The sequence below is a fragment of the Chionomys nivalis genome, chromosome 12 (assembly GCF_950005125.1).
Source record: "Chionomys nivalis chromosome 12, mChiNiv1.1, whole genome shotgun sequence".
Lineage (NCBI taxonomy): Eukaryota > Metazoa > Chordata > Mammalia > Rodentia > Cricetidae > Chionomys > Chionomys nivalis.
Genome location: NC_080097.1, coordinates 5,133,592 through 5,146,048, shown reverse-complemented (window position 1 = coordinate 5,146,048; position 12,457 = coordinate 5,133,592). Strand labels below are relative to the sequence as shown.

At 45.7% G+C, this 12,457-nt stretch overlaps 1 protein-coding gene across 4 annotated transcripts in view; it reads right to left on the bottom strand.

The window, feature by feature from the left end:
* Dzip1 (DAZ interacting zinc finger protein 1) overlaps positions 1–12,457 on the bottom strand; it is a 45,506-nt gene that overhangs the window by 16,554 nt on the left and 16,495 nt on the right. For all 4 annotated transcript variants that reach the window (XM_057786056.1, XM_057786058.1, XM_057786057.1 and 1 more), the window contains 4 exons: positions 6,875–7,015; positions 6,467–6,515; positions 5,674–5,733; positions 3,000–3,056 (listed from right to left, as the gene is read on the bottom strand). In XM_057786056.1, coding sequence (XP_057642039.1) covers positions 3,000–3,056; positions 5,674–5,733; positions 6,467–6,515; positions 6,875–7,015 — 307 coding nt within the window. The remainder of the gene's footprint in view (positions 1–2,999; positions 3,057–5,673; positions 5,734–6,466; positions 6,516–6,874; positions 7,016–12,457) is intronic.

Genomic DNA, 12,457 nt, shown 5'->3' with positions numbered 1-12,457 from the left:
AATCAGAAGGGTCACTGTAAGTCTAGGACCAGCCTGGTCGACAGAGAAAGTTATAGGCTAGCCAGGCTACACAGGAGACTCTACTTAAAAACAAACAAAAAATAAGCCAAAGCCCAAGACGCAACTAAATTAGACTTTTGGTCTTCATAAATCTTGACATCTGAGCATGCTGGCCTGTAACAGCGACCCTTTAGTCCATGGCTGGTTGAGGGACGTATTCAATCACAATCTGAAACCCACATATTGGATTTTATTATCTATGGGAGTTTAAAACACTCAGGATCCTTTTCTCCTTGAGACTAATAATAGATAAAATGCACACTCAACTTGCACAAAGTTGTCTTAGTCTTGACAATACAAGAAAAAGATCTATCGACATGTGTGATGTAGGTATGTTTAGTATGTGGGCAAGACAAAACTCGACTCTACCAAGAGGCTGATTCAGAAGAGCAAACACAGACAGGAAGAGCACTTGGTTTTATTCTAACTCAGGTGGCAGCAGTGTCTTTTCCCCACTGGCTGGGGTCACACCTCACAGTTTTGTTTGATTGGCAAGTCTTCAAAGAAATGGTGTAGAGGTCCTGAAGAGAGAAGTGGTCAGCCACTTCAATCCCAGAATGCAACAGCATCTTTGTGCATATAAAGTTTTATTAGTGGGGGACAGAGTAAAATATTTGCATATACAAGTCTTACAAGGTGGGGGTGATAAAAAGATTTGAATTCCTTGTCATAAGCCTGAGTTTTCTAGCATTTGATTTGTCTTATAAATCCCTGTTCTTTATAAACAGCCTTTTCTTCAGACGTTTTCTTACCCTATCCTGGAGTAAGAAACTGCAGGCAGGAGTAGGTAGCAACAGCTGGCTGAGCGGGCTGAGTGAGACCCCAGGAGAAGGAGTCAGTCATTCCATCTGTTGTATTAGCATGGTTCCTACCTAAGTGGGTGGCTCCTTGGCCAGGAGACTGACCTGGCTACTGTGTGACTTTTTAAACACTTAAATTAAAGCTGGAAAGATGACTGAGATATTAACTGTTATTCCAGTGGACCCATGTTCAATTCCCTGTAAGCACATGCATATGCATGTGTGAGTATGTATGTGTCTGTATACTGTAAGTGCATGTGTATGCATGCGTGAGTATATATGTGTCTGTATACTGTAAGCACATGTGTATGCATGTATGTGTCTGTATACTGTAAGTGCATGTGTATGCATGTGTGAGTATGTATGTGTCTGTATACTGTAAGCACATTGTATGCATGCGTGAGTATGTGTCTGTATACTGTAAGTGCATGTGTATGCATGTGTGAGTATATATGTGTCTGTATACTGTAAGTGCATGTGTATTCATGCGTGAGTATATATGTGTCTGTATACTGTAAGTGCATGCATATGCATGTGTGAGTATGTATGTGTCTGTATACTGTAAGTGCATGTGTATGCATGCGTGAGTATATATGTGTCTGTATACTGTAAGCACATGTGTATGCATGTATGTGTCTGTATACTGTAAGTGCATGTGTATGCATGCGTGAGTATGTATGTGTCTGTATACTGTAAGCACATGTGTATGCATATGTGAGTATGTATGTGTCTGTATACTGTAAGTGCATGTGTATGCATGCGTGAGTATATATGTGTCTGTATACTGTAAGTGCATGTGTATGCATGCGTGAGTATGTATGTGTCTGTATACTGTAAGTGCATGTGTATGCATGCGTGAGTATGTATGTGTCTGTATACTGTAAGTGCATGTGTATGCATGCATGAGTATGTATGTGTCTGTATACTGTAAGTGCATGCATACGCATGCGTGAGTATGTGCGTGTCTGTATACTGTAAGTGCATGCGTATGCATGCATGAGTATGTACATGTATACTGTAAGTGCATGCGTATGCATGCGTATGTATGTATCTGTATACACTACTGAGACACCTTCTGTATCTACACAGCCATCTCATAACCACCGTCTTTTTTTGTGTGTGTGTTTGTATGACGCGCACGTGCAAGGGTGTGTCCGCGTGTGTCAGTGTGGATGTGGGAGCATGATGGCACACATATGTCGTCAGAGGAACGTGCTTTGCGTGCTGGGCTGCTGGGGGAGCTCTGGGGCTTCCTTCTTTCTACCTGCCATTCGCCTCAGCAGCACGGGGTTACAGACGTGGGTTCTGGGAAGCCAAACTCTAATCCCTGCACTCACGTGGCAAGTGCTGTCTCTACTGGGCCATCTCCGCAACTACTCAGCCTACAGCCGCTCTTTGAAGGGTCAAAACCCAAGGTGGAAAGCGGTAATCGTTAAAATCTAAACCATTCGTAGACAAGACAGGAATAAAGCGGTCCCCCTGCTTTGGTTTCTTTGTAACACACAGCAGCAGTGTTTTGTTAGCTGTGGAGAATGTCTGTTTCCTCTAACATATGGTAGAGCCCAAAGAGCAGAGGATAAACATGAGAGAACCCAGCTCAATAAGAAGAGAAATCCAGATGGAAATAGTCTTCCACCTATCCCAGCATGATTATAACACTCCGTGCCCACTGTCCCGTCTGAGAGATGAGGGCTGGCAGGGATTTCATCCCCGACACTCTGTTCGGTTTTCTGCCTTTGGTTTCTACCTTTTTTTCTACACCTTCCTGACCAATCATTGAGACTGTTTGTTTAAAAAAGGTGACCTGCCACCACACTGAAAGTTAGAAAAACAAGCAGAAATGCCCTGTGGCATGTCTGGTTGGCTGGTCTTCCTCGGGCCTACCACTTTCCGCAAAGATCATAAAGAAATGAAGTAGCAAAGTTAAAAGTGCTATTGCTCGGCCCAACGACAGGCAGACGCTGCACGTTCCGCGTGGGCAGCATGTTCCACTTTCAGTCATGTATGCTGTGAGGACAGACGTTTATCCCAACTGCTTCATAGTGACTAAGGGGCTGCCTGCTGGCAAACTGGGTTAATGATTATCTAACTCAGGCTGAGAACGGCACCCGAAACATCAAGACTGTAGCTGAAACCTACCATGTACCATGGTCAGGCTGGGTGCACCATCCAGAGTCTGTGTGGCGGAGGCATTCCCTGAAACAGAACAAGAGGAAAAGCTCACTGGTCTCGTCGCTCTGGCTTAAGTATCTGACCACACACCTTCCGAAAGACACAGGCAGCACACAGGAAGCACACGCCTCAAACAACAGATGCTACCCATCTGTCTTCTTTTGTTTTTTTTAAAAAGATTTTTTTTAATTGTTATTTTGAGGTGCCCGGGATAAAACCCACAGCCTGTGCATGCTAGTGAAGTACTCTACCACCCAGACCAATGCGTCTTAAGTGTGTGTGTGTGTGTGTGTGCGCGTGCGTGCGTGCATGTGTACCTTTTAGGTTGCTCACACAGCTCACAGGACTGTGTGACCACAATCACTAGTTAATCAGCGCATTTATCAATCTTCCCCAAATGCCGATACCTGTTGGCTATTACGGCTCATTCTCTCCCCACCTCTTCAGCCTCTAGATCAATTTCTGTCCTTTGTGTGTCTGTGAGTGTTGCGCACATATAGAACCACACACCGTGTTCTTGCTGCCTTCACTTAGCGTGTTTTCACTGTGTGACATGGCAAGATCAGCACTATTTCTACGATCAGGCAACACTCCAGTGTACAACTAGACCCCGACTGTTTGCGACAGGATGGGCATTTGTGTTATTTCCATTTAGGAAAAATGAGTTTTGAAAAATATCCCAAGCATGAGGCTAGATGTGGAGGAATTATTAATTTAGGCACAGCGTTAGGCAGAAGAAAACTGACTCAATCAATACTACATGCTATTTTTGATTTCTCTTGACAGGTAAACCCTTCAGCCGCTTTCCCAAGGTTTCACGATTCCTATCCCAGAGTCCTTCCTATCTTGAGAGTCCAATAACACAAGTTTTTTTTTTCCCTCCCCATTAAACAACTTACTATTTCTTTCTCTACCTTAGATATATCGGTCATAACCTTATCACCTCTGTACACTTACTTATTTTTATGATAAATACTGGCAAAAGCATTCTACTCATAACTGTCCACAAATCACTAGGAAATCAGAAAACAGGACTTGTGGGCTCATTTGCACCGTGTGCAGTCTAGATCAAGCAAGGCTCTGCAAACTACAGCCTGTGAGAACTGCGCCCACTGATGTTCCTGTAAACTTTTATTGACACTCAGCCAATCCATTGTTTGACTGTCTGCAGCTGGCTTTGCAAAGTTATACCATAGCTATGTGGTTTTACAAGAGCATCTCACCACGCAGCTTCAAAGAGTTTACAGGGGAAACACACACACACAAAACTGATCTAGATATTACTTAAGCTTGAAAAAGCCGAAAGATGCGACCTAGGACTGATCACCTCCCAGGGCGCCTTGGAAGCCACAGAGCATGCGGACTGAAATGACTGAGGTCTAACCTGGTCACGCTAGGCCCTGTGCACACTGCACATCTGACTCTCCCTCGCAAATGTCACCTGCTCTCTGACCTCCTCTACCCAGAGTTCTTTTCTTCTCCGTTCAGAAATAAAATATATTTAATTTATTTCACTATCGTTGAAAAAAAGTATGAGAACATCACATCTTTGTGTGTATGCGCACACACGTGTCCATGTGCGTGTGAGTGTATGTGTATGCACATGTGTGTGTGTATGCATGTGTGTCTGTGAGTGCCTGTGCGTTTGGGCACCTGTGGAAGGAGGAGATCAAAGTCAGGCATCTTCCTCAATTGATCTCCATTTTATTATTATCAGATATATTTCATTTATGTCTGTGTGTATTAATATCTGGGAATGGGTGTGACAAGGGTATGCACACTTTTATGCAGAGGCTAGACAAGGACAACTGACCCTTGGGAGCTCAAATTACAGGCAGTTACAGAATGCCTGGCTTCTTACATGGGTGTTCAGATCTGAGTTCCAGCCCTCATAACTGCTCTTAACCTCTGAGCTATTGCTGTAGCTTATTTTTTTGTTTGTCTTTTGACACAGGGTTTCTCTGTGTATCCCTGGCTGTCCTGAAACTTGCTCTGTAGACCAGGCTGGCCTTAAACTCAGATCTGTCTGCCTCTGCACCCTGAGTGCTGGAATTAAAGATGTTTGCCACCATGCCAGCCATCCACTGTATCTCTTAAGATAGAGAACCAGAACTTGCAGATTTGGCTAGACTGCCCAGAGATTTCTGTTTCTGCCCCCAGATTGGAATTATAGACATGTGCCCAGCTTATCCCTCGGTTTTCCCTGAGTTCTGGGGACCAATCTTAGGTCCTCAAGTTTACATAGCCAAGATTTACTGACACGGCCCTTTTCCCAGTCTCCAAGTTTGATCCTGTTGCTTGACAAACCCAGGCCCTAGATCAGATGTCCATGCTGATCCCAAGGCTGGACAGGGGAACCTGCTAACACCCTCAGCATCGAGTCTCAGTCCTGCCATTTAGGAAATCCAGAAATATGAACTTGTGCGGTACCACAATGTTGACTCATCCCTTCATAAGTCAAACTGCCAAGTGATAAAAGCAAAATCTACAAAATCTACAGCCTTAGATTACAGAGCTAAGTCAAAGCCAGAATCAAAATGGATCACACAGCAACGCCAAATACACTGTTTCCAAGAAAAAAAGTCTCTAAAACATGAAGTAAGAAAGAAAACATGAACATAAAGCTATTTTAGACACTCACTGGCTGCAGCAGGGCCAGCTGGCTTGGAGTCCAGGGCTTGCCGGGTTAGAGGAAGATTCCCTGAAATGACAAAAATGTAAGTTAAAAATGAAAGCTGTAAGACAGAAGCAAGTTTTAGCAGCAAATTACCTTAATTCTGTCACCAGAAAAACAACTGTAAAGAACCTTTGCAGCATAGAGCACCTCACTGTGTGGGATGCACTTCAGACGGGTTCTTTCAAAGCTCATTTTTGAGATGACTTCCAGTCAACTGTCTGTATTTTAATAAGAACTGATTTATACCTCCTACCACTCAAGCTCTTGTTATTCTAAGAAACGTTAATATAGGAAACCATGAACTTAACCCTTCTTTCTTGCCAAACATTTATCCCACCCAGAGATGGAAGGAAACTCAGCTTGTATGTCCCATTACCAGACCCAGGTACTGGCCCCCAGGCAAGCAAAATTCCTTAATCATCTGAGCCACGCTAGGGCCAAGCTTGGGATCTCCAGGCAGAAGCCTAGCTGTTCGCTCTATTTTCCCTTCTGATTCACTAGGCAGCACTATGCACACAACTGCTTACAGAATTATATATAAAATATTAAATGAGAGTTTAGATTTTCTTAATTCTTCAGACTTTTTAGGTTATGGCAATAGATCTCTCAAATATTAAAATGAGGACATATATCCCAAATAAAAAATACCAAGCAGAATGCTACTTTAGTAGACACAAATCAGCAGGCCCGGATTTTCTGTACCCAAAGCTGCCAGGCAAGTCACCTTGGCTTTATCTCAGGGATCCTGTCCACTTACCTTTCAGCTCACCAACACTGCTGTATGGTTTACTGGCAAATTCTCTAATCTGCGGAAGATAAAACAGTCTGCTAGCAGTTCATATTCTTAGTGAGAGATGGACTGGACGAAGCTGGACATGGTTGGTGGTGAATTAACCTTTCCACTGAATCACCCCACCCTGGGCTCCTTGATAGAGGAAGGAGCTGTAGAAACTTAGTACATCACATCTGGCTATGTCTCCGAGTGATCATGGGCAGACGTCTTACCTACCTTCAAACGTACTGTCTGAGGCATCTCTATGTCTAAAGTAGCTTTGGGGACAATCACAGGAGGAAATAGTCCACATCTATCATCTTCAAGATGGCATAAACTAAAGCCCTCTGTTCTGAGACCAAGGAGCTCAGCACAGACTCCTCCATGGTGTACCTGCTGCTTCTGACTGAGGATCAGCTCATTCTGCTCCTTGAGCTTCTGACCTAACTCTTCCACCCGCCTCTTGTAGAAAACGTTATCTGCACTGAGATCATCCATCATCGAGCTCCGGAGCTTCTCCATGTGTGACAGGAGCTGGGAACGACAATGGTCAAGGATGTTTGTCGGCAAGGTGCGGGTACGGTTGCAGATTTTATGAGCTTGTCTTGGCTCTTCTGCTGGCTTTATGCGGTTTCTGTGTGTTGAGTCATACAAAAAATCTTCAGTCAATGCCTGTCAAGGCCCTGGCAGTGCTAGACTTCATCTCTTCCCAGGGGTTTATGGTCTGAGACAGAAAAAGCTGCTCAGGTGGGCGGCTGAGTCAACTTGAGCACATTCTATGGACTGACTAACGCACAGATGCTTGGTGACCAAGGACAAGGGTCTTCCCTGGCACCCTGGTCTCACCTCCAGGATGAACTTTCCATACAGCCCTGTCCCCTGCCCTCATATCCACATGCAACGTGCCAGCTCAACTGGGCAACCATGGATCAGCAGTCAGCATAATCACGGCCCACACAGGTAGGAGCTTCAGGAATAGAGGGAGAAGGGAGGAGCCAGTGATTCCCCTCTGGATGCTGTGAATGTTTTATTGCCATTGGTTAATACAGAAGCTGCTTCTGGCCAATGGCTTAACAGAATATAGCCAGGTTGAAAAAGATATATAGAGAGAGTAGGCAGAGTCAGTGAGAAGCCATGTAGCTGCTCACAGGAGATAGACGTACTGGAACCTTGCTGGTTAGCCACAGCCATGTGGCGATACACAGATTAATAGAGATGGGTTGAGTTTAAGATATAAGAGCAAGTCAGAAAAGAGAGAGAGAGAGAGAGAGAGAGAGAGAGAGAGAGAGAGAGAGAGAGAGCGCTAGCCAGAAATACATTTAAGCACAGATTTCGGCGTGATTATTTCGTGAGGCTGGGTAACCAGGAAACAAGCAGCCCCCCCCCCAAAAAAAAACAACTGAGTCAGAGAAAGAGAGGTAAAACGTGTATAGATTCATCACTAGAGACCATGATGGTCAATCTCTTTTTCTTTTCACTTGTATAAATGTGTGGTCTCTGTGTGTGTATGTATGTGGGTGCCCACACATGTGAGAATACACACGTGTGCCCATGTCCACAAGGAGGTCCAAGGTTGATACTGGTGTCTTCCTCCATCATTCTTTACCTCACTCAGGCAGTCTCTCAACCCACCCCTGGACTGGCGGACATGGCTAACCTGACGGCCTTCTGAGGCGGAAATTACAGGTGTGCTGCCACGTCGGCTAAGCATTTTTGCAGGCTCTGGGGACCTGAACTCCTGTCCTCTTGTTTGCGTGGCAAGCTCTTTAACCGCAGAGCCAACCCCTCAGCCCATATGATGGCAATACTGTCAGCTTAATGGGATTTAGAGTTCCCACAGAAATGAGCTTCTAAGCCTGCCTGTGAAGAATTTTCCCAGCGGAGTTCACTGCAGTGGGAAGACCCATCTTGGATGTGGGCGCCATTGTACGGGACCCGAACTGAGTAAGACGTGGAAGGGGACCCAAGCAGTGACTCCTCCCGTTCCTGACAGTCAGGTCTAACACAGTCAGCTGCCTGAAGCTCCTGCCTCCATCCGTTCCCAGCGAGGCAGGCTGCATCTTCCAAGTGCGGACCAGAGTAAGCCCTTCCTGAAGTGGCATTTGCCAGGCATTTCACCACACTCGCCCATAAACTGGCACAGAAACAACGCCAGGGGAGATTATACACTGGTAATTCAAGCCATTTCAGTGGGTGACAGAACAGGAGGGGTAAAGAAAAACAAAACGAAATAAAACCCAGCTTGGTCACTGGTACTCAGGACACAGCATCTAACACCTGATGTGGAGAGAGGGAGGGGCTGATCACACTGAGGGAAACAACTTTGTCTGATGAGAGAATCCGAGGGTCCAGATGGGCATTTTCTAATGCACTTGTTTGGTTTTTTGAAAGATCTATTTTTAACTATGTGTCTATGTGTCTGCCTGAGCACATGAGTGTAGGGACCTAAAGAAGCTAGGAATGCCCAGAGCTGGGCATCGGGCTTTGTGAGCCACCTGATACAGGAAAACTGAACTTGGATCCTCCCGAAGAACTGTGTGTGCTTTTGACCAATGAGCCGTCCCTCTGTCTGGTTGTGCATTTTTAAATCAACACTTACTATGATGCTACACATTCCAGTGTCTTGTTTACTCCAATGATGCTACAAAAATGCAATCTAGGTTCACAGTACAATGTGGAAACTCAGGTCCTAGAGAACAACATGTATGACTCGAATTCAAAGAGCGGGGACGGGCAAAGCTGGCCTTGAACTTCCACATTGTAGAGTCAGGGCTACACACATGGCGAGGTCTTGCCTGTGAAGTTCTCTGTGTTCAAGTGCACGTGGAAACACTGAGCTGAAGTATGTGGGAGGCCAGAAAAGAACCCCTCAGAGGCTGGTGTATTCTAAGAATCCCCCAAGAACCAAGTGTCAAGAGAGAACGTGTCAAGCACATGAAAGGTGAGAGGCAGGCGGATTTCCGTGACTTCTGTTGGGAGCAGTGAGACCCCAGATGCTGAATTTCTTGTAATCCCCTGATCTGAGTGCCTACAGCTGCTCTGAGCACGAGACCTTCAGGAGTTCCTGATGGCAGGAGAGTGGTTTCTGGTGGGTTTGGCTGGGGCGTGGCTATCTCTATATAATCTGCCCCTGAACGCAATAAAGGGGGCATTCTTGGGGAATTCAAGGATGACCCGTGTCGCTGTCTCTCTGTGCGTCTGTGTATTTTAACCTCCAGCCCCCCTTGCCCGAAGCTCGTGAACTGGGTGCCAGCGCACAGAGCGTAGACACGGGGGCACGGTGCGCGGCAACTTCAAAGCCAGCTTCATCTACTTTTGAGTTTAAAACAGCCAGGATTACTTAGTGAGACCCTGTCTCGAGACAAATCAAAAACAAACTCTCTGCACAGTTCTAGACGGTTGAAGGGGCATGACCCCATCACCCCCCAAAGCCATCTGAGAAATGCATAGCTAGAAATCAGAAAGAAGTTCTAGTAAAATGGCTCAGGATTTTGGATAGAGGTTTAGGACCTTGGACCAGATCACCAAATTGAGGAGGGCTGGCCCCCAAGAAGCAAGAGACCCCAGGAAAAAAATCAGGGGGTGACATTATTGTGACACCACAGTAAAGATTGGGTTACAAAGGTAAAAGCAAGAATACGGTGAGAGGGGGATTTGAAGAGCTTAGACAAGACAGTCAGACACCACCTCACGAAGCCTCTGTGTGTGTGCATGCGTGTGTGTATGTGCACGCGCACGTGGATTTCAAGCCCTCTGCTATCCTCTATAGCCTCACTCCTAACACCAGCCTTCTCTGTCACCTCATGTGACCATAACACACCTACCTCCTGGGCTCTCAGGCAGGGTCAGAAAGGTCACACCACGGATTATCTGTGACTCCCTTTGAACTCCTACCAATGTTATTTAAAAGGAAGACAGACTGCCAAGAGCCTAGGAAAAGCAATATCAAGTTGGCACAGGCCACTTCCCCTAACCAGAGAAACAGTGCGCGCATTGTGGGGAGAGCAGGTGCCAACCATGTGGAATAATAGGTCTCAGGCAGAGACGACTGCATGTGCCTGAATTCACCTCTCTGGTAGGGTGAGACAGAGAAGCAAGCAGCTCCTAAACAGCTGAAGCAGCAAAGGAGCAGCCTATCCTGGCCGGGCAGGAGGCTGTGCACCCAGACTGTGCACAAGCCAGCCTTAGGTTTAGGGAGAACCGCTGGGATGAGCTCCTAGCAGAAGGCAGCGAAAGGGAAGAAGATCACAGGCTGTGAACCCACATTGCTGACTTTCAGCTGTCTTGCTCCTGAGCCCTCCCCACAGAGGAGGAAGAAAACAATGAGTGACATAACCAGAGGGCTTGAGTGACACTCCCCCGGGCCAATGACCGTGTCAGAGACTTTAGTGGACCAGCGCAGCTTCCGGAAGCTAACCCAGGCTAGCCATAGGCGCTCTGAAGGAGAACACAGCTTAGGCAATGTTCTGAATACAGCTTGTGGACTCATGAGCTGTGGCCCCAGCCAAGTCGTGCCTCCAACTCCTGTCCCACAGAAAGTGTGAGATGACTAATGTGGATCATTTAAGGCTAAATTTGTAACAGGCTGCCACAGCGAGTAGAAAATTGACAGAAAAGGGAAGCAGCCATGAAAAGAACAAATGGAGAGGCTTTCCCATGTTTCTCAAAAAGAGCAGGAGCTGGGCGGTGGTGGCGCACGCCCTTAATCCCAGCACTCGGGAGGCTGAGGCAGGCGGATCTCTGCAAGTTCGAGGCCAGCCTGGTCTACAGAGCTAGCTCTGGGACAACTAGGGCTGTTACACAGAGAAACCCTGTCTTAAAAAACAAAAGAGACCAGGACGAGTCTAGAAAAATCAGTGGATAAAGTACATGAACACTGGCATGAGGACCAGAGTTCAGATTAGGCTGTTGTTCTTGGGAGGTGATGACCCTGAATCCCTGGAGCAAGCCAATGGACCAGACAAACCCCCCACATCATCAAACTCCAAGCTTGGCAAGAGATCCTGTCAGGAAATAAACCGGAGAGTGACTGGGGAAGACATCCTCAATATCAACCTGTGCCCCACCCCCCCCACAGTGCACACAGGACCACATGGCATGTGAAGTGCATGCACACACATACACACACACATACACACATGACCTTATAATCTTTAGTAATATGATATTCTGCTTAGTACTGTATGAAAGGAGTACTTAGTACTAATTACATGAAGGAACATTATTTTAGGAAATATGTGGATGAGGAAACAAATGCTCTGTGCGGAAAAGATCTGTTAGCAATACAGAAGGCACAAAAGATACTATTATTTAAAAACTAAGTAAGATTTCCTATCTTAAGATATTCTCAAATACATCTACTTTAGGTACTTTGTCCTGGTGGAAACATTAACAATGAATTTTCTGCTATACTCAGGGAACAATTATCAGGGAATCACTTTTACATTAACGTGTTGTTTTCATTAGGTTCTTAATGTTAACAGTCTTTTATTTATGCTCCAGCTCAGAAACGTGAAAAAACCCAGATATATCAATTCAATAACAGAAATGATGAACACATGAAACACCTAAGATCATCTCCCAGCCAATAAAATGACGCTGGATGGTATTTTTTAAGCACAAAGCATCCATTATCTAGAAAGAACAAATGCACATTTTGTAAGGATCTATCTGTATGTGGGGGTTTATGGTTCTAGGAACGTAGCCCTTAGAGAAGCACATCGGGGCAATCGTGGCATGGATGTTATGATCAGCTTAAAGGCCTGCTTCACAGGAAGGAACTCATGCTTGGTACTGGAAAGCAGGCCAAGAAACTGTGAGGGCACGGTATCAAATGCTTCTACATACCTTCTTTATACCTTTAGGTTATCATAGCTCTCCACCCTCACTAGAGATGCTTCTCTTTGCGATGGACCGTGGTTAATAGAAAAATTCACAACTCATCAAAGAGGATAAGCGATTGTGGGGTGTTCATCC